This window comes from Phalacrocorax aristotelis, chromosome 2, assembly GCF_949628215.1.
Source record: "Phalacrocorax aristotelis chromosome 2, bGulAri2.1, whole genome shotgun sequence".
Classification (NCBI taxonomy): Eukaryota; Metazoa; Chordata; class Aves; order Suliformes; family Phalacrocoracidae; genus Phalacrocorax; species Phalacrocorax aristotelis.
In genome coordinates this window covers 73,266,953-73,294,165 of record NC_134277.1, presented here as the reverse complement: position 1 = coordinate 73,294,165, position 27,213 = coordinate 73,266,953, and the positions used below count along the sequence as shown (strand labels likewise).

The 27,213-nt window shown below is 44.8% G+C and overlaps 1 protein-coding gene across 1 annotated transcript in view; it reads left to right on the top strand.

Moving 5' to 3' along the window:
- The first annotated feature begins 24,596 nt into the window (after positions 1-24,596).
- The window catches only part of BMP6 (bone morphogenetic protein 6), a 93,850-nt gene continuing 91,233 nt past the window's right edge, over positions 24,597-27,213 (top strand). Inside the window, exon 1 of the mRNA XM_075084078.1 lies at positions 24,597-25,573. Coding sequence (XP_074940179.1) covers positions 25,138-25,573 — 436 coding nt within the window. The 5' untranslated portion in view covers positions 24,597-25,137. The remainder of the gene's footprint in view (positions 25,574-27,213) is intronic.

The window sequence follows — 27,213 nt, the reverse complement described above, 5'->3', positions numbered from 1 at the left end:
AGCTTTTTCTGGAGTCCTGCACATATGCGCATCCATTAACTAAGAATTTGGGCCTGCCTCTGTGTCCTTGGACATTACCCGCTGGTTTTGGATAGGTGTGAGAGAAACAGCCCTATGCCACTAAACTATGAATTCTACGGTATTAAACAGAGATCTGAACTGAAGAACAGAGGTGAGGAGTGCACTACAGAGGACTGCCTTTGCCTCTCATTTGCAAAATATGTCATCTTGGATGACCTCTAAGTTTGTAGGCCAAAACACTTTAGACCTCCTTTGGTACATTGCATTGTTCTTCCCAGTTCAGACAACTGGGCTTAATTTTCAACACATAATTATTCTACACTTCTTTGTGCATTCCTTCTTCATCTCCACAAAACTAAAAACATTTTGTCAATTACCACCAAGAAATAAAAGATGTTATATTCCATGGGTCATTGGATGCAGTACTGGAAAGTGAATCATCCCTTTCCGGTGTAAGTGCTATCATATACTGTATTAACTCTTGATTTGGGAAATGTAACTGTGTGTTTTGCCTGATCCTGTATGTCCCTAGGAATCTTAAAAGCTCAAAGGTCCTGTCTAGAACACACATTTCAACATTATTAGGTCTGGTCCACAGTGGCTTAATAACCCTGGAGCCTACTTCAGATACAGGAATTTTTAAAACCCTATCATGTGGCTTTCCCAGACACAGATTTAAGACTCTTAAACAGTAGTTCTTGGAGACTCTTTTAGCCAGAATATGTATTATTTCTTTCAACCATTAATGAAACTTTTTTCTTCTTTTTTTCTTTTTTTCCTTTTTTAGGTTTCTACATGGATAATTTCTTTACTTCATTCATACTGTAAGCTTGAATAAAAAGTTAATTTTGTATCAGCATCTCTTTAGCATTTGTGGGTGAAAAAAATCTTGGTGGTCTTTTAATCCGTTTTCAATGTGAGATGCAGGTAGGTGTTTAGGTTTATACAGCTGTTGCTGACTCAGTGCTCATGAAGTGCTCCTTTTTAATGTTTTCCAAAAAGCGGTTTCATGAGAGATTTGCGTATGCATTTATTAATCTGCCTTAGCACTGGGAATAACTTGTGCGCTGAGGTATTTTTCTCTTCTTTCAAGAACATTTTTGTACTCTGTTTTGACCATCTCAAGGATAAAGATCGAGCACAGCTTTTTTGTACGTGTTCTTCCACTTTCAGTATAAGGGCCTTTTCCTATGCTCAGGCAAATACATCCTCATCTTTCACAGCAGGCCCAAGAAAGGTAGTCCAAAGGAATTAATTAATTCTTAACCTATTGGCAGGCGAAACACCTCATTAGGTGTCAACATACTGTCTTTCCAGGAGAATCCCTGTCCTGGAGCACGACATCTCGCATTGTTCATTATGGGGCAACACAACTTTGCATCGCTTCTGGTGCAGGAAAACAAAATCTATTTCATCTTCTCTTCTTGATGTCATACATACAGTGACAAAGCTTCAACCTCAATCTACCTTTTCTTTTCCCCAAAAAAGATTTATTTTAACAGATTGAATCAGCTGTTTGTATCCTTGTTTGTAACCTGGCTTTAGCTGGCTCTGTAAGCTGGTAGTACTTTGCATCAGGCATTCAGTCTTTGTAGGCTTCTTTCTTTTGGCTTTCCTTCACACATCTGTGTCTGGAAATGGTGCTTTCTTTCTCAGGTGAAGATGAAGTACCTTACTTTCTTCTCTCGTTGTAGTACTTTACCGTACGTGCAATAGCTGAGCAATAAGGATCCCAACAAAAAGGAAAAACACCATTTTCTGTGAACGGGGTTCTTTGGATGGGTTTACTGTTCCCTGGAGAGACATGTTTTTTTCCATCCATCATCTGTCCCTGTGTTGTTCAAATCATGGTTTCCAACTTGTCCGCTTGCAAAGCAGTGGGCCACGTTTTCTGGTGGCATACCTTGGCAAATCTCTGTACTTGAAGGGATATGCTGGCTGCTGCCAGGGCAGGGCCTTGCACAAAACCTATCTTAGCTCCATGGATAGAGCTGTTTGTTTGCCTGGGGTGAAGGAAGAGGTATTCATTTAACAGTTTAGGAGTTGTGATTCATGACTTCTATAACAGATGCTGAGGCAAGTGCTTATGCAATGAAAAAGGCCCTCAGGAGTTGGGGAGTGTCTGGCAAACCCACATTAGGAAAGAGGCTTGTCCCCTCATTGATGCCTTGGGTTAGAGAGCACTAAAATGAAGAGTGTAAAGATGAACTTATAGGCTATGAGAGAAGAATTAAGGTTGTCTATACAACTTTCTCCTCTGCCCTCTTCTATATCCATTAGTGCTTTACTATCCACTAGTTCTCTAACAAGCTATTTAATAGATGTAAAAAAAAATCATAGGTGTGAATCTAACCTATAGCAGGGTTAAGGAAATTGAGGTTACTGAGCACGTAGTGCTGTTAGTGTGAAATGGACTGCTGCTGCAAGCTGCTCAGGGTATCCTATGGCTTTTCCTTGCAGTCTTGAGACATAAGTTATACCTTTGTAAAGACCTTTGAATTTCCACAGTGGCGTAAATGGGCATTAATGTAAGAAAGAACAGAGTACTTTCATCTTCTCTTGCTTATATTTCATAGAGCTGAAAGAGAGAGTTGTATTAAAACTGTTACTTCCCATTTACATATCTTAATTTATGAGTCAGATTTTCAGCTAGTTTAAAGTAGTGTAATCTTAATGATATGTCAAGTAAACTACCCCAATCTACTAGCCCTATATCTCTATAAATTACTTATTTATAGGGCCCAAAGCCCAGTAGAATTTTATAATTCAAATAATTTCTAAATGAAACTAAAACACTTGAAAGCAGGACACATGATTAACCTGTACTTAAGAACATATTTGTAGCTGTTATGTTTTTTGCACTATGTTTGAACAGATCTATCAAACATTATAATCCATTATGACACGCTGTAGTCTGACCAAAAATCAGTTTCGCGAGAGGAAGCTGCTAGTAACCCCTTCTGCAGAGAAGCAAATGGCTGGAGAAAGCTGGACTCAGTTGCAAAGAATGCGCCGTGACCGCGCTAAGGCCTTGACAGCCAGGGATCTGAAAGGGTGGGAGTATCAACCTGGTGTCATCCAGGCTTAAAGTTTCTCCCACTGAAGCAGAGCTGCAGGTCTTACGTGGCTTGGGTAATGTATTTGCAGATTTTTAAAACTGGGAGAGTTTGACTCACTATGAAATAAACTGTACACTTTATTACAGATGATAGACATCGTTGCACTTTTTCTGTTAATTCCTTTTGAAAATAATGCTTTCGTAGCTCTGTGCTGCAGACAGTGAACTGGTTGGAAAAAAGTGATGATTGCCTAAGATTTATATGTAAATTTTTTCTAATCCAAATCTGTTGCCTCAAACATTCATACTTTCCCCCCCCAAATTCTGAATTAAGCAATCAGGGCAACATAAATTTCCAAATAAAAGCAAACAGTGTCCTTTCAGCCTTCCCCAAAACAGCCCTTGGACAACCACTGAGGGGAAAAAAAAATGTTAACGATGCTCAAAGCTGCACTGACCCCAAAATGAAGCTTTGCTGGGTTCACTGCTGCACAGCCTCACTTTCCACGATGTTTCATAGGAGGTAATTTCTGTGCTGTTTATGATTTGAAAGGGCTGGCCCGCAACCCAACCTCAATCAAATTGGAACAACATGTCACCAAAGGTCCTGGTCCCATGGTATGTGCTTGGAAATACAACTCCCCAGTGTGGAGAGGTTTCTGGCAATTCAGTGAAACTAAACTCAATTTCCATGGTTAGAAGTTGCTGCAGGAGCATTTCATTGTGTTGCAGTTGTGCTCTGTATGTTCGTGTGTGTGTGGGTATGCTTGCACGTGCGTGTGTCGCTGCTTTACTGCTAACAGGGCAACTCTGAAAGTTTGATTTGTGGACAGAAATGACAAATTTCTGTTAAATTATTTGACACTGAAGGGAAAATACTTTTCTCCTTTGAAGTTAACTAAAACCAAATGGGATTTTTTTCACCAAGGGAAAAGCAGGAGTTTAATTATGATGCATCCCCTCCCAGAAATCTTTCAAATTATACATACTGTACCCTCTGTTTATATAAATCTGAATTACATGATTGTGTGTACAGGGTCATTTGTAGTTCAAATGGAAATGCAATGCTGCTAGGCAGAGGCTATGGAGAGATCGAGGGGATTCTAGGATCTTCCATTTAACCCTTTTCAAATACAGTATGTTAAGTGGCTTTGAGTACATCTACAAGAAAGATTTAGCCAAGCGTGAAATGGAGACACCCTAGTTTTGCTGGTAAATCTGGATTGCCGTTCAGCTTTAAATGAAGGGAGAGAGGCCAGTCATTTCTCATTTACATAGTGTGCTCTGACGGTACATTGTTGCTGATGGTGACAACCAACAGTTTATGCTCTGCATTAAATTTGCTTATGTGTTCTCATCCAGCTGTGAAGTTCAAATTTTGCAAGGGATGTTTTCCCACATGCAGGATAACAAATTTGTCAGATTGACCTAAGGGTTGTTCTTTTCCAGTTTGCCAGTGATTTCTTTTTCATTTCAGCTAACTTAATAATAGTTGGTTTAAATGTTGTTACGCCATAAATAGATTGTCTTCTGAAACATTTTTTTCTCTGTCATACCATCATGTTTCTTTGTGTCCGTGGAAATATATATCTCTGGCAGGGTGTCTTCCTATCTTTTAAGATGAGAGATTATCAAATTTAATTTCACCCCAGGACATTAGTTACGTTTTTGCTCTTATTGTCTATATCCTTCTACTTCACTTTCTACTGCCTTATGTCTCCTGCAAATTCCCTGAGGAAACTTAGACTGAATTGATGGAGTTCCCTGATTTAGGAGCTCTGGACAGTCCAAATATGATGCATGTGAAGTAGGAATGTCATGACTATTGCCTTGTAGACAAAAAGTTTTGTTCCCAATCTGTTCCCCCCTACAATTTCATCAGAGTTTTACCAAAAGCCTTGCAAGCTTTGGGTAGTCTGCAGCTTATTTAATCTCTAAGAATGCCCCCTCTCCACAAAATTTCCCACTTAGATAAACTCTTCTACTGCATATGGGAATTAATCATCCTTGGATATGTGTGTTGTCCTCAGGATTGTCAGGATCAGGCTAATGTATATGTTCTGTCTTCCTGACACTGAGAGTTAGACCAAAGCCCTGGAAAACTATTTGACATTGATTTGGAGGTGGTACTTAGCGTGGGCAAAGAAGACATGGTACCCAGCAAGAGCTCCTGAGCAAGTTCTTCAGGTGACTTCTTTTTGCAGTGTTGGTGGCATGCAGGGTATATGGTTTGCCTGGTGTGTCAAAAGACATAATTCACTCCTCTGCTGTGTTGAGTGGAGTCCTTTCCATTGTGTCTCCCACAAAGATGTTAGGAGAGTGGTCCCTGCCTCGCAGGGGAATAAGGGCTGACTGCAGCGTCAAACACTCCTAAAAACAGTGATCTATACTTTCAGAGCTGGACGTGGAAGGACTTCAGTCTTACCAAAGAGGCTTGGGATGCACTAGCCTGTTATCAGCAGGGAGTGTTGGACAAGTGGCTTTTTCTGCTGCTTCTGACCTATTTGCTGCTGCATGTCCCATGATCGTTCTCCATCCTTCAGAAATCATTTTAGGCGGTATCAAGGGACACATTTACATTTCCATTAGCAGTGAATTTGCCAGAGGTATATTCATAATGGTCTGTTAATAAGAAGCAATGCAGGTGGATACAGTTTCAGAAAGCAAATGCTTGAATTAGATACACAGGTATCAGGACTGCATTCACAGGTATCAGTATCTATTGACCCAACACTATATCTACTATATCTCTTCTGGTCTCACCTCAGGTAATATTAGAGCCAGCAAGGTTAGTAGGCTTTTCCAGTTGAAATGGAAACAGGGCAGTTGTATCACCTGAAATTTGTAGCAGCTTCTCTCATTTGGAGATCACTCTTGATTTTTCACAGATAAAGCTATGTAACTAATACAGAGGGTTTGCTTCCTGAAAGTTAGTTTTCCAGATGCTTTATTCATGTAATATTAAGAATCTTAGCCTCAACATACTTCCACTGAGCAAAATACCTGGGCTATTTAAGGCTGTGCATGGATCATTGCAGACAGCATCACACTTCTCTCTTTTGCTAAAGGCAACAAGAAATCTTCTGTAGGTGTCTAAACCAGTTTGAGGTTGCTTAACGAAAGTTTTAGACTAAGAGCTGTACGCTGTTTTTAAAGTACTGGCCTGTTGAGAATAGGGATTTCATTTTGTGACTCTATTCTCCACTTGCAGAATCTGCAGCATCAGTTAAGAAGCATGGGTATAAACGTGAATAACTTCAGGCTGGAAATAAGAGAGTTCCCAGTATCAGAGCTCTGGGCTTCTAGAACAGGTTTCCAATAGGAGTAATGGGGGCAAGAAAAAATTTACTAAATACTTGAAAGAAGAATCATGATAAATAAACGAACAGGACAGTGTGAAATGAGTATGCCAGAAGTGTAAAACTTTGTGGGCTGGTCGTGGGACATGTTAACACGAGCTATTTCTCTAAATAATCAGTGATGCTCGGCACTTAGCACCGTTCATTTATGCCTAGTTATCACAGAGATATTACAAAGTGAAATTTAAGCACAATGGGAGAAATCAAACTAAGCTGTTAAGATGATATTATATCAGTTATTGCTCTCTATCCTTACTGTAGCAACAGGGTTACAGGACTGTGATACCTAGCCAAAACCATAATGCAGAAAAGAATTTGATTATATTAATTCAGTCAATGGTCATATTGGCATTATCCAGCATTTTTAGATCACCCCTCTATTCTTCATATTTTATATAATGGCATTGAGCTCCTTCTGTAGCCCAATATCCACCTCTAACCTCTATCCACCCCCTCTAACACTCCCAGCTCAAACCCACCCTCCTCACATATTCTTGCACTCTGAGCTCAGCTACAGTAGCTACAGTGGTGTTCAGCTTAAGTCCTGTGAGATCCAGCTCTCCTTCTCCCCTCTACCATCTCCCTGCAACCTTTGGTAGCCTGCCTGGTTCCCTGCAGCTCCAGCCAGGCAAAAATGACAAGATTCTCTTTTGTCAGTACAGATATGTTAGAAAGAGCTACGGTAGGTAGGAAATAGAAAGAGACAGATCCAGCCTTTTGAAAATGCTATCTGAGCATTTTACAAGCATTTTCGTATTTGTGCAGTAGCACGCTGAACCTTAGCTCTGTCATCTCTTTCATTATTTAACTTTACTTTAATGGAACACTTTCTTAATGAGCCACAGTAGAAGTAGTAATGACTTTTGGCTGGGTATTTATCAAGGGTAATTTAAGTGTTGTTTTGTTCTTCATCAGATTTGTGCATTAATTCCAAGCTCAGTTTGTTTCTGAAGAGTGAATCAATGGAAAGGCAGTGAGAAAAGCTTCATGTTTATGGTCTTTCTTGCTCAGTTTACAAGTAAAAATGGAATTTTTTTTTTTCCTAGCTGCAAGCACCTAAAAATCTTAACCTGGGCTGGGAAAGTCAAAGAAGGTTGTCTCTCCTATCTACATGACAACCAGTAACAAAGTCCCTATTATCCCAACTGTAGGCTGTGCAACTGCCTTGTCTAAAACAGGGATTTTCAGCTTGTGATGCTCGGATCTTAGGGACTCCACAGATGGCTTCTAAGCCTCTGTGGGAAGTAACTAAGAAAAGTGGGTTTGATAGTAGGCTTAAATTTACTTTAATTAGCAAGTATTTCTTGAATATGTTATATCATATTCAAGAGCTGCACTTTTTCCTACTGGGAGAAAAACCAACAACGAACTTTAGCAATCTGCAAATTAAAAAAATATGAAAACCATTTGTCTACAGTTTATCCTACAGTCACATGGATGTTAACAGCCAAAAGACTAACAGACTTTACACAGCTATTACTGGGGAGAGACGTAGGGTTGTGTAGATGCACCTGAGGATGTATTTGGGCTTGCAGGTGTATTTAGCCTGTGTAGGGAAGCTTCTGTGTTGGAGTTTAGAAATACACATCGGTTAACTCTTGCTTAACATCAGTTAAAACTTTGGCACTGGGTGAGCATTTGTTGGATTACCTTTCCCTCATATAGGTCTGATTAAATGGGAGTGGCTCTCATTCAATTTTAGTATACTGACAGGTGTTTTGGATGTATCACACTGGAGCAGTCTCCAATAAGCTAAGCAAACTGTACTAATAAAAACATAAACTGGTCAGAACAAATTCGGGATAAGCATGCACAGCTGATGTGCAACAGCTGCAAACAGAATTACTGCAATGCACAAGCTTCCAAATACTCCAGGTCAGGCACAGGTCCAAGGTCTTGGATGAAATCTTTGCATCCTCCATCCTATTTATCCACTGAAGTGTGTTTCTGTGGAATTAGGTTCTTCTATAAAACCAGTGTATATATAACTGTATATATACATATGTTGGGTTTTTTAAAAATTTTAATGGCGTTCTTCATCATGAAAGTTTTCCTAAGCAGGTGCTATTGAAAGAAGCAAGTATGCAGTGCTGGCGGACTTGAAGTATCTCTTCTAGCTGACGGACACACTGTGGAGGAAAGAGTTCTGTGGAGTCCTCCGCATCACTTCGGTGAGCTTTTGAGAAAGTGTCTATAGAAAAGGCAAATGCTGAATATCTAAAAATGCTGTTAGATTCACAGTCTTTTCTGTGTACATATGTACACACACAGATTTTATATAGGCAAAACCTTTACCTTGCTGCAAGTTGCATTCTTAAACCTATAGGCATCTTATTTACGTGTGCTCTAGGTTTGCAAACTTAAGGTTGCAAACTCATTTGAGAATAAGACCTAAACCCTCTAGATTTGCCCCCCTTACTTCTTCTTTTGTCACCTTTTTTAATTGCCAGCTTTTTAAGGCAAGCTTGAAAAAGAGAAAACCTGACAATGACTTCAGTTAATATAGTGATAAGCGCAAAGAGGCTGGATTTGAATGGACCTTGAACACATGCTGGCAACATTAGCAAGAGACTTTGTTAATATATAGTGATCCAAGATGACTGTAAATTATCATCAGTCAGAGCTGTCAACAGGAAAAAAACCCAAAACATAATTTGCAAATGCTCTTATGCTGGGTTTGGGAAGGGATGTAAGAGAAGACCATCATTTGGTCTAATCTGGAGAGGACTGAATAGATCCATGATGCTGCTAAAAAGGCCAAATGTACTAAAAGTGAAACAAAGGAGAATTGTTTATTAGGTCAGTTAAATATTCTCTGTAATTAGTTTGAATATAGTGATAGAAGTGTATTTTAAAATTTGTAGTCTGAGCGTATCAATTTGCAGTGGCAATGAGTAAAAAGACACTTTTTAAAATATACCAAACTGCTCATTGCATGGAGATATACTCATATATATGGGATTTTCTGACATTCTTAAATCGCCCAATTCCTTTTTAAATTGATGGGTACTCCTGATATGATTTTGGAAATTCTTCTAGTGCCTCACAGCATGTTTGGTCCTTAAATATGTTTAAAAATGCAACCTAAATGACTGAACTAATCACCTACTTACTTTACTACCTGAGGGGAATAACTTAAAACTTTCCTTTGGATTTTATGTTTATGGCTAATGATGAATGTGACAGATGTCATAGTTACTCTACAGGTGTCAGAGGCTACCAGGACAGGTGAAGGAGCAGTGGTTAGGAGAGTTAGGAGAGGCTGGCTTCCTACACGTGAGGGATGGGAACTTCTGCATCCACTCCTCAAATAGACAGGGGAAAATCCCAGGCAGCCCAAAACAGAACCAGCAAGGATTTGGGTAAGGGGCAATAGCAGGGGAAAGTTGTGTAAGCAGTTTTTCAGAGCTGTTTTGAGGACAGGCTGTGATTTCAGTAGGTGGTTTTGTTGAACCAGCTCTAATAGCCCCCAGTGCATCTCTGGCAATACCCACACTCAGATTTTCCTCCTGCTCCAGTCCCTCCAGCTCTTGCACTGATTGTATCTTATTATTCTTCTGCAACTCTTCCCATTCTTTCTACCCTGGAAAAGATTCAAAAGCTTTTGTAAAGTAAATAGTTCACTTACAGTGCTACCATGGCATAGGATGTTTCATTTATGCAGTTACTGTTAATTTAAATAATCAACTGTTAATTTAAATTCCACTAAAGGCATGCCTAGCAATTGTAACTACAACTAACAAATATTCTTCAATTAAAATTCTGTCAGTTTTTCCAGCAAAAATAGTTCACGCACAGACACTGAAAATGGAAATTAAAAATGTAAAATGTGTTTAATTAAAGTTATGGCACAAAGGACTGTGATAGCTTATCCACAGCTAAAACTAGAGATAACTTTCCCTTTTAATCAACAAACAAAGCAAACCCCTTGTCCCAGTGTTTTCCATACCACATCCTTCAAAGACAGAGATACCTGGGAAATCCTGTGGAAGCAGAGTGCATGAAAGCATGTTATTGAAGTATTTTGTTTTGTTGTCCTTTTGGGAAGTACGTTATGGAAGGGGTGGAGTTGTAAGGTTACAGAGCCTCAGGTAGGATTTGCGGAAGCAAAGGTAAAGTTTGAGGAACAGGGTGTTGGGAAGAGGTAGGGTTCAGGGAAGCGTGCGGAAAGGCTCAGTCCTGCAGACTTGTGCCACTTCCTATACTGGCAGCAATACTCAGTCCTGTTTGCTCTGTTATTTCAAGCAGTAAAGCCCATGTCAGTTTTGGAAGGGGCCTGGGACAAGATACAAGTAACCGTATGACTACTGCTGGAAATTTTTTAGGAGCTGGAAAGTCTTGGATCTCTGTCTCCTCATTTCCTGACGCTCTTCTTTGGAGAGTGGTGTTTTCATGGCTCATGCATGTCCTTGACTTCCCTGCTGGGCCACAAGTCCAGAGCTGACATCACCTCCCCTGGAGGCATGCTCACTAAGAAGTAGACAGCACTACCTAATAACTGTCAGAGGAGTTATTAGCTTCTTACCAAACATGTATTTATTTGTATCTCATTGGTCATTTACTAGGAAACTTCATAGAGTCTACACTGTTTTGAGACACCTTAAGAAAAAATATTTGCTTAAGAGCAAGAAGGGGAGAACTGTAGGCTTTCTCTTATGGAAAATCCCCCTGACATTTGGGAAGTCCTTTAGTGGGAGGTAAAGGGAAGTTTTGATTAGTTGTTGTTATTACAATTTGCTTATTGTATCTTAGCTAAATTTTCTGTAATTCATGCATGGCTTGAACTAAAAAAAAAACACTTTTGGGAAGAGTTGTCATGTTCACAGCAGAGAGTTGTGCGCTCTGACTTAAACAGCCAAAGATTTTTTTGATTACACTATAGTGTAGTCAACATACAGGCTTCTATGTAAAGGAATTAGTTGATCAAGGATATATCTAATTATTCATTTGTTAGCATCCTGGTTTGTTCTAAACTTTCTTGGATCTGAGTTATGGTCAGATATTGAAGATCACAGAATCACAGAATCTTAGGTTGGAAGGGACCTCGGGGATCATCTAGTCCAACCTTTCTGGGAAGAGCATAGTGTAAACAAGATGGCCCAGCACCCTGTCCAGCTGACTCTTGAAGGTGTCCAATGTGGCCAAGTCAACCACTTCCCTGGGGAGATTATTCCAATGGTTGACTGTCCTCAATGTGAAAAATTTCCCTCTGATGTCCAGTCAGAATCTCCCCAAGAGCAATTTGTGTCCATTCCCCCTTGTCCTCTCCATGTGACTCTGTGTAAAAAGGGAGTCTCCATCTTCTTTGTAACTACCCCTTAAGTACTGGTACATGGTGAGGAGATCCCCTCTGAGTCTCCTTTTCCCAAGGCTGAACAAACCCAGCTCTCCCAGCCTATCCTCATATGGCAGCTTCCCAGTCCTTTGATCATCTTGGTGGCCCTTCTCTGGACCCCTGCCAGCCTGGCCACATCCTTTTTGTATAGCGGGGACCAGAACTGTACCCAGTACTCCAGGTGTGGCCTGACAAGCGCTGAGTAGAGTGGGATGATGGCTTCTTTCTCTCTGCTGGCGATGCCCTTTTTGATGCAACCCAGCATCCTGTTGGCCACCTTGGCCGCAGCAGCACACTTCGCTCATGTTGAGCTTTCTGTCCACCAGGACCCCCAGGTCCCTTTCCACAGAGCTGCTCTCCAGCCAGGGGGATCCCAGTCTGTGCTGCACTCCTGGATTATGTTTTCCCAGGTGCATGACCTTACACTTCTCCTTGTTGAACTTCATAAGGTTCTTGCTGGCCCACTCTTCCAGCCTATCCAGATCTTCCTGCAGAGCAACTCTCCCTTCTGGAGTGTCTACTTCCCCACTCACCTTGGTGTCATCAGCAAACTTCATCAGGCTACTCTTGATGCTGTTATCCAGATCACTTATAAAGATGTTGAATAACTTTGGGCCCAATATTGATCCCTGGGGGACCCCACTAGTGACAGGTTGCCAGTTTGAGAAAGAGCTATTTGCCACCACCCTTTGGGTGCAGCCTGTCAGCCAGTTCCCCACCCACTGCACGGACCACTTGTCTAGGCCATAACACATCAATTTCTCCAGGAGGAGACTGTGGGGGACCGTATTAAGGGCCTTAGAAGTCCAGGTAGACAATGTCCACTGCGCGCCCCATGTCGACCAGACAAGTCACTTCGTCAGATGATAATGACTGTAGGCTGCCTGGGAATACAAAGCACTTTCACCACACTGGCTTCAGTATGTTGTCATGTTATAATTATTATAGTTTATTCATTGTCACTAACCTGTTTAAATATTTGAGAACAAAGTGGTGTGGTTATATAAAACTTTGTGCAAGAAAACGCAGCTCTCAAGATCTCTTTTAAGCACTTCTGTTGTCATCTGCAGTCCCCTTTGATCCCAACCACATATCACATAGTAGCTTTGAGGATCTGTGAACCATTTCTCCCTTTCTCCCTGTTTCAGATTGCAGCTGATGCTCATTAGAACACTTCAGAGCATCTCTTTGAAGAAACATGGTGGTGACACTGGCTGATCAAAACCCAAATGCTCAAAAACCTTGGGGGGGAAGGAAATCCATATGTCAGAATCCTGTCAGCTTGAATCTGTTATTGAAGGAAAAATAGTCTAATGTTAAGGGCACTGGTTGGGAATCAGAAAAATGGGATTCAGCTCTCAGTTTCTGATCTAATCATGGAAGGACTGTTTCATTCTCCCTGTTCCTTGGTTCCCCAGGTGAAAGTGGGTCTTTTCTTTTTCACAGAGCCTTCTAAGAGTGATTTCATTAAATGATGGGACAGCTAGGGACTCTGGTGATGGTAGGAGCTCAGATGGGTGTGATTGGAGCCATGATGTGGGGATGTCCTCTGGTGATTCCGTGCCAAATGATGCCTGTTGGTAGGACAGGGAGATAGCTGTGTGCTTGCTGCTTGTAGGTCCTGAGAGCTTTGATGTCAGAGCAAAGAGTGCAGTAACTTAGCAAGTCACAGAGAGGTTGCATGGAAGACCACATTGACCCTTTGGAGTTATTCCAGCAACATCAGCTCATCTCAGTGTTTAATTATAATACAGCCCTAATCTAGAGAGTTGTTATGGGATTCTACGGATTATAGAGACTCCCAGCAGGTGTCTGTTTTTCACTTCTGACAGTTTTGTAGAGCCAACAAGGTAGAGAGGATGTGAGCTGGAAACTCCAACTCTGCAGCACTGGGCCCATGATTTACTAATTTACAGCTTCTGTAAAATGCTGTTGGTGGCATGAAGTCTACAAAAACGCGTTTCAGGGCATAATGTGGACCAATGATGCATTTTCAGTGATGGAAGCCTGAGAAGGAACAGGCACTGTCTGAGTCTAGAAATCCAGGCTGAGTTCATACTACTGACAAATAACTTTGAGATGAGTATCAGATAGGGGAGGAAAACACAGAAGTCAGCAGTGTCATTTTCAGAGTTGTTTCTATAACACAACAACACAAAATTGGGAGGAGCTGTTGACACTCTTGTGGGCAGAGAGGCCCTGCAGAGAGATCTGGACAGACTGGACAGCTGGGCAATCGCTAACCATATGAAATTTAACAAGGCCAAGTGCCGGATTTTGCACCTGGGGCACGGCAACCCTGGATGTACACACAGACTGAGGAACGAGAGGCTGGAAAGCAGCTCCATGGAGAGCGACCTGAAGGGTTCTGGTCAACAGCAAGTTGACGTGAGCCAACAGTGTGCCCTGGCAGCCAAGAGGGTCAGCTGTGCCCTGGGGTGTATCAAGCCCTGCATTGCAGCCGGTCGAGGGAGGTGATTGTTCTGCTCTGCTCTGTTGCGGCCTCACTTTGAGTACTGTGTGCAGTTTGGGGCACCACAGTACATTAAGGTTATAAAGCTACTAGAGAGTGTCCAGGGGAGGGCCATGAATTTGGCAAAGAGTTTAGAGGAGAAACCATATGATGAGCAGCTGAAGTCACTTGGTTTGCTCAGCCTGGAGGAGACTGAGGGCAGGCCTCATTGCAGGTGCTGATCTCTTCTCTCTGGCAGCCAATGACAGGACCCGAGGGAATGGCAGGAAGATGTGCCAGGGGACGTTTAGGTTGGGTATTAGGAAAAGGTTCTTCACCCAGAGGGTGGTGGAGCACTGGAACAGGCTCCCCAGGGAGGCAGTCACAGCACCAAGCCTGACGATATTCAAGCAGCACTTGGACAACACCCTCAGACACATGGTGTGAATTTTGGGGTTGTTCTGTGCAGGGACAGGAGCGGGACTCGATGATCCTTGTGGGTTCCTTCCAACTCAGAACATTCTATGACTCTATGAACCTGCAGTTGACATTATAAATAATTTTTTGTGTCTTCAAATGTGAAACTGAAAGGCAAATGCTAAAGAAGCTTCTAATGATAGTGCTCAGTTGTACAGAGTGTTCCTGGCATTAATCTAATTGAAAGAAAGAGTCTATAATACCTGTACACTTTTGTTATTGGGAAGGGTTCCTCCAATTGCCGGTGGCACTGTCTGACTGCCCAAATGAACTGATCCCCCAGAAGCTTCGTGTCTCCATCCAGGCAGCCAGCCTGGAGTCCTCACCTTGCCAAACAGTGCTCCCCATGGCCAAAGTTCCTGCTGAATGACCTGCGTAGGGAAATAAACAGGCTTTCACATGAACCTTTTGACAGTACCACTTCTAGGGCTCCTCTGTGAAGACTAGGCTATGCAAAAATATTGATATACATGATAAAAATAACTCATCATGTCTATTTTTAGGGAAGGGATTGAATACTTGTTTGCAGAGTCCAGCCTTGTAGGGCCCTGAATCCAAAACTGAGGCCTCTTGGCCCTTTTGTGATGCAAACAGTAATTTAAAATATACATCTGGCACAGTGCAAAGAAAGAACATCCAACATCTGTCACATTCCATTATCTTGCCTTGCTGCTATTAGGCTATTATTAGTATTTAAACTAAATATATTTTCCCGCAGGCTGCTAACCATAATACCTCATTCAAGTACCCATTGCTTTTATTGCCACAAACTGTTCTGAACACCACATAAATGAAACTGGAACATCACTTGATGGATTGTTATCATATTTTAATGCTTTATTTTATTTTAAATGGGAGGAAATAAAACTTGCCAAGTGTTGTCCTATGGTTTGAAGAAAATGAAATGGATTTCCATATCATTTTGGGTGAGGGAAGTGAACAGAGGCTCTTCTAATGGAGATCAGCTGCAGGCGTTTGGTTTCACACTAACAAGGGCCCATATGCTGTCACTGGTGTATTGGTTTTGTCTTGGGGCTGTGAGACTCTGGAATGACTGGTTTGGTTTTTCTTTTTTTAAACTGCCTAGTATAATTAATTATCCGCTGCCTCTATCTCTTCAAAACCAAGTGAAATAAAGACAGTGTAAGAGACTAGAATTACTCTAAGTAAGAAGTTAGCTAAGAAATTTTTCCCTCCCAAGTCAAATGCTGTCTTTCCACTGGGAGCTCAGCAGTTAGAGAAAAGTGGCCCAAACCTCGGGTAGCCTTTTGAAACAAGTCATGTTTTTAATTTGCATCAGCACAGATTGCAGCTGCTTGCCCAGGGCCAAAAGCAGTGCCCTTCTCTAGGCTGCCACGAAGGATGCTCACAAAGCAGCCAGTCTGCATCACAGTTTAGCAGGCGCTCACACTACGTCTGTGCCTGTACGTCAAGCAGTGCCCCTTTAGGTTCCTAGGTCCTGGAACAGGATTGTCTCCATGGTTGAACACAGAATTATTTTGGTCTGGGCCAGGTAGCACCGTCTCAAATGGTTCCTGAGATGGGTGGATGCTAGCACAGACCAGCGGCAGTCCCAGGGAGTAAGGGAGCAGTGGTGAGGACATGAGCCTTCCCTGTCTGGGGGGTCAGTCCCAGAGAGCAGCCCCGACAACATTTAATTTCGAAGCAGGGAAAGTGAGGGCTCTGCAGCCCTTGGCACGTCTGCAGAGGCTGTCCCACCACCCCAGCTCAATGAGCTAGAGGGTAGCCACAGTGCTCTGGTTAGAAAGCCTGGGCAGAGCATCATGCTAATGCAACTGTGCAGCTTCTGGTGCAGGAGCTGTGGCATTGATAGTTATTCCGAATATCTCAAAAGTGCCTGGAAATGACATTTTAATTGCTTGTTTCTGGGGCTGTTGGGTTTTTTTTGCTAGTCAAGTCCCCTGACACAGAGTAGAATAACCCATTTGAAGTTGGTCTCGTGTCAGTCTGACAGTGAAGGATCAGTAAGGTGCAGAGACCTTGCTCTGAACGTGACCATCTGTGAAGTGCAAAAAAGAGATGTTGCTCTGGAGCTGCTGTAGCAGCTCCCCCTCTCCCCAAAACTCTGAGCTGAGCTGCCTTCTCAGCGCAGGCAAGGTACTCCTACACACCGGAGGTACTTGGTTTTAAGCCAATCCTATCTTCCAGTTGACATTATTTATTTATTGTTTTACATTATTTATTATAGTACTGTACTTGTTAAATATGAAGAGAGTACCAGTATGATAGGGGCTACTCTTTCTGCCCCATGCAAGTGACACTTTTACGTATGAGCGAAGACCCATGTGGACCCAGAGCAGATCTGCTGCCTGGGTACCCCCCAAACGGGTTGCCAGGGCCAGGGCTGGCAATGGCAGGTCTTACCCACTTTTCAGTGCCACGATTGCAGGCCTGCCCCCACAGTCATGCTGACCTGTGTGGGTGCGCTTGCTGGAGGGAGCAGTCACGCTGTTACAGCCCAACCACACGGATTTGCCGTGTCCCAACTGGCTTTCCCAGCTCAAGGAGGATTGGCAGCAGCAGCCTCTCAGCCTCCATCCCCTGGGGGCTCAGCAAGGTCTGGGCTGCTGGCATCTTGCAGGAAGGATGGAGGCTTCGGAGTTTGTGTGCGAGCTGGGTGAGACAGAAAATTTGAACTCTGCGTTGGGCCAACAGTGCAACAAAGACAAGCCTTGCATTACAGTCATGCTGTTGCTCTGGAAACTTGAAGCCTCCCATAAGCAATGCAATTACTAGCTGGTTATCACTTTTGCTTCACCAAGGAGGAGATTTTGTTAATTTAGAGAAGGCTAAGAACACAGAAATAGATTTTTTTTTTTACAAGGCCTCCTCCTAACAGCCTTTAAAGAACCAACATTTCTTTCTCTGTGAGCGCTGTAGGACCTACCTCCAGAAGGCAAATGTATAAAATCTTTTCTATCAGCCTCTAAACATTTCCTGTAGAAAGAAAAAAAGATGACTCTCTTTTCTGAGTTACCTCATCTTCAGCTGGCACGGAAACTTGTTTAGTGCACGGTAGCAGCTGCATCTCTTCAGCTTAAATTGATATACAGCTACCGCTTACCTCAGCTCTTCTCCCGACTTGTTAACAAAATGATTATTGCCATGTGCACCTCTTAAATCTTAGTGTTAAATGGTGTTTGGGAACAACTCATGTACCCTTTCCTCCTGGCTGAATTAGTTCCCTTAAGGAACTAATCCATAAGGCTGTTAACCGTGGCAGTGAGTACAGGTGTTGAAAAATATCCTTTTTGGGGGATGAGGGAGTGTTTTGTTCTTGAAGTATGAAAGAAAAGGCTCGGCTATAAGACAACAGGATTTTTAAAGTGTTTTGAGCTGCTGCAGTTCTTGCTGTCTAAAAATGATTTTGTTAGAGTTACTGCCCTGTGCAGTGTCTTCTGAGACCCTGCTTTTTTCTAAAATACCTGTGTTTGGGTTGGCACTGTATGAGGTGCCTTTTAAAGGGAATGTGAATGAAAGCAAGTGGTGTCTCCTGAATGTCCGTAAGCAGCAAAGAACTGTAGGAAATGTGTTTTATCCCCCAGAGCCTGAGGAGGCCACAAGGCAGAAAACCCCTTGCTGGCAGCTCTGCAGCAAGAAGGGGGCACGGCAGCAGCGGGGAAGCCTCAGAGATGGCTGAGGATGGATGAAGGCACTAAGCTGCCCACCGCACTCCCTGCAGCCGCCCTATCCAGGAGGGAGATGTCCACTGGGGTCAGGGTGGGAAGGGTGCAAGGCTGCTTGTCTTTCTGGTGTGAAACAGCTGCTGAGCCTAATGGAGCAGGGAACAGCCTCTGACACTTATTTTTGGGGGCCATTTAGGGACCATTGCCTCAAAGACTCGCCCCTGTGTGCAGATAGGTGAGGGAAAGGCAGTCTGAGTACAGCCGCTTCTACGTGATGATGCTGGGAACAGTGTGTTTGTATTTTCAAATTTAAATAATCTGGCAGTCCCCGCGGTGGCCTCATGCTATTTGGGTCTATCCCAATTTTATTGAAAAGTGTTGTTGAAAAGACATATTTTGCTCGCTGGTCAGAGCAGACCTAGTCAGAGTTACCTTAAATTAGATTTAAGAACTTTTTTTCCCTAGTTTTGTTCTCTCCAGGATATTTTCCAGTCCTATTCTGCAATATTTGTTAGCAATTTTAACAGCTCTTCTTTCCTTAATTATTATCATTGGTCTTGCTTGTTTTCTTCTGTTCCAAAGCAAAAGGTGACAACCAGGCCCTTGTATCTCAAAAATACACTTTTTCCTTTGTATAAAAGTGTGCAATATCTGGGGGAAAACACCTGAACCCCATCCTTATTACATTGAGATAGAATTTATTCACTCATTCTAGTTAACTGGCTAATGCAGAGTCCTGCACTCTCTTGGGTATCTTTCCCCCTTCAAGAAAATATGAAGATGTAAAACAGAAACCTGTGTGTGCTGAGCAGACAGCTTTATAATGAATAGATTGTTTGGATTAAAATCTTCCTAAACTTGCGAAGTGTGATTTCCACGATAACACTCAGCACATTCTGAAGTTATCAATGGTACTTGAAACCATTCATGTTTTTCCAGCTTTCCCGTTTCTTTATACAATTGCAATGGCTTTTACAAGCTCAAGGAGCTCACCATTTGAAATACCCACTGGCACAAGGACAGACATGGCAGCTCCTACAAGCTTTGAAAGAACTTCCAAGGCTTGAGAGAGGGCTCTTCTGTTAATTTAGCCCCTTCTGTTAATTTGCCAAGGTTTAAAGCTGAACTGACCTAACAGAAAAGCTTTCTGCTTCCATGTGGCTCTATGAAAAGAAAACAAACTTTTGTTAATTCTAAAACAAAAGTATAAGCCAGAGTTAGGGTTACTAATGTGTGTTTATTAATTTAAAGCATTAGAACTTAAATCCAGATCAAATATTTTAAAATGGATAGTCTGGTAAAGATCTATGTATGGACTCACCTTTACCTTTTCATCCTTTCCCAACCTTAACCTATCACATAGGCATCTTGGCATTAATTCAATATACCTCACGTGAGCCATGCTGAACCACAGCCTTCCAGTTCATCCTCACATTAAGCACTACCCAAATCAGTGTTTAATTTTTTTCTGCTCGGTATGCCAGGCTACGTACATGGAGGGACACCAGCCGACAGCTTGCCGGCCGACACCAGCCGAGGATGGTGTGAGGACTCACTTGGCGAGTCACGCGGCGTCAGCAACCTGGGCTGCCTTTCTAGTTTACTAAGTCTAATTCACAGCCCGTACAGGGCAGATTTTGCTGTTTCCCTTTTATAGTCGATGATTTACTTTCCTCAGTTTTAAACAGAAAAAGCATTACTAGCAGAAATAAAACGAAAAGCAAATACTATTAAAAGACTCAGAGAAAACATATTAATGATATGATACATTAATATTTATTTAATTGCTGCCATTTCAGGTCAGTTTCCCTTAATACTTGATACTGTTGACTTCAAATAATCTTTAAGCTATAATTGTTCGCATATAAGTATATCCTTGATGGGGTGGAGATGGTGGCCAGGGTTGGAACAGAGTTGGAATTGTTTGTGAAATACATACTGGGACTTGCTTCACTTTTAACTGTTTGCTTTTGCAAGGACAGTCATGTTGTTGAATTAATATTTATAACTATTTTTTAAAGTGTTCTGATCTGGTAAATCATCATTGCATATTTTTAGATGAGATTTCTGAGTCAAGAAAGTGGTGGTTTGGTATGTGCAAATAAGATGATGTTACTATTTTTCAACTCTCCCTACTTGCAGTGGAGAAAGTAAGTTCAGCAAGTGAAAGGAAAAATTTGAGCTTTCATAGCAAATGCTGTTTTTAGCCTGCTTCGATCTTTGAACTAAGATTATATTCAACCACTCTTTCCCACTTCACAAGCAGACCTTGGAAACCAGTACGCTAAAATTAGGAGGCATGTTTGCATTTTCAACCTCTCCGAGTGCAGCGCTGCAAATAGTCCATTCTAGCTATGTCATTATTCTACAACATAGGGCTGGGGTTTTTTAGAAAGCAAACGTCATTCTTATTACTTATAGCTCTTCCTCGTTGCTTAAAAAAAAATACCTGCTTTTGCTTGGCAATGTGAGTGCGAAGACAGAAGCTGCCCTTACTCCAGCGTCCTTGCTGACCCCGTAAGCGCAGGAGCCTGGGTTTCTCGGAGGCGCTTTGGCAGCCGACAGTTCAGCCGGAGGGAAGGTGGGAATGCAAAGTTATAAGAGTCAAATGTCTTCTCTGTTTTCAGGAGGTAGGGAAGGGATCACTGCAATAGTAAGTTCTACACTATGTTTAAAAGAATACTGTAAGTCCTGAAAAAAAAAAATTAAATTCAAGGTATATCATTCTGCTAGAATTGTGTAATCCTGGTGCTTGGGAAGTTGTACACCTAAGACCATTGACAAAGGTTTTGCATATACCTCCTCATGAATACAGATGAGATGGTGTATTTTAAGATTTTAAGGCATAGTTATGGAACCTCTCTATTTTTTCTTTATTGGTTGTTTTTTTTTTTTTTTTTCCGAAAGCTTCCAACTAATGTAACCTCTTTGCTATTTCAGTGCTTTGTATTTTTGGAACGGCTCCTCACAACTTGTGCATAAAACAATGAAGAAACCTAATTTGCTTAAATAAGAGCGAGGAGCGATTTGCTAAATGAAGACAACCAAAAACCCAATGAATCCTTTTCGACAAGAATCAGGTAGCCCAGCTTTTAACTGCAAACAACCTAAACCCTGGCACTGCCAGAAGATATTAACAGCTGTAGTTAATCCTTGCTGGCAGGACGCCACAGCTTGGGATGGGAGGCCTGTGGGGCGCAGGCTCCACTCAGGGCCACGTATACAATACGTTCCCCATGAAGCACCGAGCAGGTGCGGGTTTTTGAACACAGAGTGAAGTTTTTCTTACAGGCAGAAAATGAAATAAGGATATTTCTGGGGGAGGTAGGAGACCTCTTTGAATTATTAGGGGGGGTAGGGGGGGTAGGGGGGACGGCAGTTAGAGAAAAAGAGGAAAAAAAAGGGGTTTATTGCTAACTTGCCAACGAGGGAAACTTCCAGGAACAGACCCGAGTTTCTCCACTTTGCCACCAGATGTCCGTCATGAGGCAGGGAAATCTGACGGCTTCAATGGTACTCGGAAGACTGTGTCCGCAGGATTTTTGACGATAGGACAGTGGAAGGAAAGTTTGAGTGAAGGTACACGTTATCGCAGAGTTTTGGATGGTGGATACGCTACGATGGCTCCTTGGCAACTGAAAAATTCTGCCGGTAGCACTCCAGTATCTGTTTAATTAACTCTTAAAACTTGTGTGTTAGCCTGCAGCAGATGCCGAATACAGAGCCTTTGCACTCCTCCAGACACTTAGGTATTCAGCTCTCCTCTGAAGTCTTAAAATCCTCTGCAGAAACTTGCCCTTTCAGATGGCAGGAATATCTGAACTCTGTTGCTGTTGGTGACCTCAATAAGACTTAATTCTTTCACCCCTCAGCATGTTGCTGAGTGATGCAGTGACTTTCCCAGGTCTGATAACATTAGCCACAGTAAATACCCACAGTAAAACACACACACCTACGTGTGAGAGGCATTTCCAGGGATAAGTAGTGTACCTCTCTGGGAAGCACCGCTGAACAAAGTGAAAGACTGAAGTTAAACTTAGCAAAAGCTGCAATGACTTCCTAAGGGGAGGGTGTTAGCTTCCTAGCTACACATGGGAACTTACCTTAAGAATAAGGTAACATTAACAGGGAAGTACTGGAAGGTTTGCTGTGCATCCCTGTCCCCAGACTGCATCAGACTCAGATGCCCATATGCTGCCAACTATAACTGCAGCTGCTGTTTATTGCAGTAACCCCTATGCAAATGGCAATATTTCAAATATTTTTCTTCCAGAATAAAAACATGTCAGTGATACACGTTTGAACACCGGAGGAGCAGAAATGCCCAACAGCTGCCCTGGAGTTTAAAACCGTCTGTTGCTAAATGCGCACCACCTCTGCCCAACTCCAAGAGGAGCAGGGGACGCTTCGGATGGAAGGGTTCATCCTTCAGAGTAACTGTTTAATGGGACGCTTTCCTCTGTCACTGTCAAAACAGGAAGTGGAGGCTACAAAGGTCTGCTGGAGACAGTGAAATGAACTACATCAGAACATGCTGGAGACAGTGACATGAACTACATCCGAACAGGCTCAGAGACTGTGAATGGCACAGAAATGGCTGCTCTCTTCCCTCACCACCTGCAGGATAAGCACCTGCCTGGGAAATCTCCCTCACTGACATCGGGGCTCCTGTGCTTCCCCCCAGCTTCCAAATGTCCCTCCTAAGGTGGCTATAAAATGCCTCCTTGGTGGTCTGAGAGGAACGCAGGGCGGCTTGTGCACTGGGCTCTCCAACCGGGGGCCTGGGTTTTCCATGCAGGATCCCACGCCACCTCGCAGAAGGCCTCCGCCTCTCTGGGAGTGAGCCCTCCTCTCTCCATTTAATCAAACCGGCCCCGTTGCTCTGAGCCGAGAAAGCAGATAAAGGAATCAGCCGTGCAAAAGTTTCCCTGGACGTTGCCTTCCCCAGTCCGTGGAGGATGACACAGACCTCTTTCATGAAGGGCACAGAGTCCAGTACAGCAAAAGGAGTGTGTTGGGACTGTGCTGTCACGTGCACACTCACTTTCAAATTCTGAATATCTTCACAAACTGGAAAAAAAGAAGAAGAAAAAAAGGGAGATGGTTGCAAAAGCAACTTCTATACTGTTCCCTCTCACCCCCATGATATTTATGCTCAAATCTCCTGAAAGATGCCTTTTTTGCCTTCCAAAACGAGCCTTTAAATACCCAGTATTAAGATGTTCCTTGACTGGTGCAGTTAAAACAGCCATCTGTAATCTCGCTTTCATATAAGCAAATGCCCGGTATAACCTCCACTTCTGAAAATTACATATTCTCTCTTGAATATTCTCAGCTGTGTCTCTGGGAAACTGAATATGAGCTTATTGCCAGATTCTGATTCTAATAAAATTAGTGGAAATTTTGCCAGTGACTTCAAATGGTCCAGATATTATTCTCGGGGCCAACTCCTATGAAATTATCCCAGTTCAAACCTAGAGCAGTTGCACTGATTTCAGCGGGGCTAGCCTGGATTTACTCATCCAACCTGAGGAAGATCCACCAAGTCAGAGATCAGCATATGGAAGAGCCACTTCTCACTGAACCTAACTGCTGTTATTAGGAGTGTGGGATGGTGTGTGCGTGGGGTTTTCTCTTTTATGAGAGAGCTGGTGCCAGAGCTGCAACCTTAGACCTTTACTGTAGGAACGGCTGTGTTCTTTTAGAGGAGCATAACCTTTTTCACAGTATGCAGACTCCAATCGGAACGTCATCGATGAGGGCTGGCAGGGATGCCTGTACCTAGCCGTTTATTTACCAACGCTCCATGCTCAGTTCTGCAAGGTATTCCAAAGAAAGCTGCACGATGCTGTAACCCGTTAAAATGAACCGTAAGGCTTTTTCAGATTTAGAATAGGTAACACTCCACTATTTTCAGGACCAATAACCTACATCCTCTAAGGGCCGGGGGCAGGAGGGGTGGCCGAAATCCTTCTTTTTAAAAAGCAACAAGCCAGCGGAGACGCAAGGCAAAGGCGGTCGGCGCCGCTATTTCGCGGAGCGCCGCTCCAGCGCGGCGAACCGCTGACAACCGACGGGGCCGCCGCTTCTTAACCTGCGCCGCTGCCCCCGGCACCCCCAGGGCCGCCCGGCCGGGCCGCCCCCCTGCTCCCCGCCCCGGGGGGGCCGCGCTACCTGCGCCCTCGCCCGCTCCCCGCCCCGGAGGAGCGGCCGCCCGCCCCGCCGAGAGGCGGGCGCGCTGGTGATTTGCCTTCGCCGCCAGCAGCCCCGCTCCGGCCAGCCCGCGGGGACCGGGGCTGCAGCCGCAAGAGCTGCCCGCTCGCTCGCTCCTTTGCAAGGGACAAGAGGGGGGGTGGAAAGTTTGCTGCTCTTCTTCCTCCTCCTTCTTCTTCTTCCCCCTGCCACCCGCCCCCCTTCCCCAGACGCAGACCCTGCGCGGCGTCCCCGGGCAGGGGCATGGCGAACTGAGCGGCCGGGCCGGGGGCGGCCCCGCCGCACCTGAGCGGCGGCGGTGGCCGGGTCCGGAGGAGAAGGAGGAGGAGGAGGAGTGGTGGTGGTGGTGGTGGTGGTGGTGGTGGTGGGGGCCCTGCCCCGCGGTGCCCCGCGGGCCGCCATGCGCGGCGGCGGTGGCGGCGGCGGGGGCGAGCGCTGAGCCCCTGTGGCCTGGCTGCCCCCCGCCGGCCCGGGCGATAGCCGCCGCCGCGGGGGGGCAGGGCTGGAGGGCGGCGGGGAGCCCCCGGGGAGAGGGGGAAGCGGGGACCTCGCCTGCCTCCGCCCGGCCGAGCGCCATGCCGCGGCGGCTGGCCTGGCTGTGCTGCTGCTGGGCGCTGCTGAGCGGCGCCTGCCGCCCCGCGGAGCCCGCGCTGCCCGCCGAGGGCGGGGAGCCGCCGCCGCCCGCCGCCGCCTCGGGCTTCCTCTACCGGCGGCTGAAGTCGCACGAAAAGCGGGAGATGCAGCGGGAGATCCTGTCGGTGCTGGGGCTGCCCCACCGGCCCCGGCCGCTGCCGCGGGAGCCGCCGGCCCCGCCGCCGGGGCGGCTGACGGCGGCGCCGCGCTTCATGCTGGATCTCTACCACGCCCTGGCCGAGGGCGCGGAGGGCAGCGCGGGTGCGGAGCGGGGCGGCCGGCCGCCGACCCCCGCCCTGCCGCCGCCGCCGCTCCCCAGCGCGCAGGACAGCGCCTTCCTCAACGACGCTGACATGGTCATGAGCTTCGTCAACCTGGGTGAGTGCCGGGGTGCGGGGAGCCCACCTGCCTGCCCGGCCGGCCCCCCAGCCCGCCCGGGGACGCCCCGTCCGCGGGAACCCCCGGCGGGGTCGGGGCCGGCGGGGGTCTGCCGGTCGGCACCCAACTTGGGCGGCGGGGGTCTTGCCCAGCAGCTCGCTTCAGCGACGGGCAAAACCTCCCATCCCTCTCGCGAACGGTAGAAGAAAAAAATTAATATTTGTACCCCAGAACGCAAAGCCGGGGGGGACAAGAAAAAGAAAAGGGTGCGTTATTAATTTTGTTTTTAATAGGCTTTTTGTCCTCGTGATGATAGCGGTCAGAGCCCGTCGTTCAGCATTGAACATGCCTGGCTCTGGTTCCTGGCCACGCCAGTTGCGTTGACTGCGTGCAAGGTCCAGCAGGGCACCGATGCCTTTGGGGCTGGAGCAAAGCGTGTCCCACGCTGTGCCATGGGCTCCCCGTCTTGGTTTTTTTCTCTTTTTTCTTTTTTTTTTTTTGAGGGGATCTGAACTAGTGTGATGATGGGTATGTGACGCCTTGTAGGATAGTTTGGTGACTGAGTCCGGGAGTGTGATTAAAAATCTGTATCATGTGGAAATCTCAAAATAAGTTCTATTGGGCGTCAGCGTGCTTTTCAAACAAATCATGCTGTCAGCATGTTGCTGATGTGAAGGGCTCCGAGGTGGGCATTTCAGTTGGGAAAGCCATTAAGCTTTTTACTTGACGGAGCCCTGGATACTAGACCGCAATTATAAGGAAACACTGTAATTAGATTCAGCCTAATGTGGAGAATGAAAATATTTCATTTGGCAAATTGCAGTTCCTTTTTTTTTTTTTTTTAGGGAATTCCTGAGAAGCTCAAGTGTCTTAGCCAGTCGGCTGAAAACTGTGTCTTTTCACTAGTGCTTCCAGAGGTGTGCGCCAGAACAATGAGACCTGTGAACAGCTTGTCTTGTTTTAAAGCAAATACAAATAGTTGTGTGGTTCCTCATCTAGAGCGGTAATGTGTCACTGCAGCGGGAAATTTCTCTGAGCTCCCAGCACTGGTAAACATGCTTGGCAGCTTGGTACCGTGGTGCATATATTTAGAATAAGTTTACTCAAGACCCCAGCGCAGGGTGAGTTTTGTACCTGATGGAAGACCCGCAGTGGGTCAGAAGTGCGCCCCTTGCGCTGCAAATGTTTGTTGAAGGATTTGTCTACGTTGAAATTGAGGTGGCTCCAACTCCTGGAGGCACAGCTGAGCTATATGGGGCATGCAGCGCATCCAGCAGTACAGAGCCCCGCGGGCTCTGCAAGCTGCGTGTATAGCTGTCAGGGTCTCAGCCTTCTCATTTAAGATCAGCTCAAGGGTGTTTAGGTGGTGGTGCTGCTGCCATCTCGGGGCTCTGATGCTTTTGATTGAGACATCCTGAAACTGTCCGTCCACGAAGCCATCGTGGTCTATGTCTATCTTGGTCTCTGCGACGTGGGAATACTGTACGGGTTTCAAGTCCGAAGGACAGCTGCTTCTGTGCTCCGTTTTGCTGTGCTTCTCCCCTCCCAGCCTCTGCACAGAGCTGCTGCCCTGGGGACTTTCAGGACCTATAGTAGGAGCTGTGAACTTAAGAAGCATGGTGTGGGTTGTAGCTGTCTAT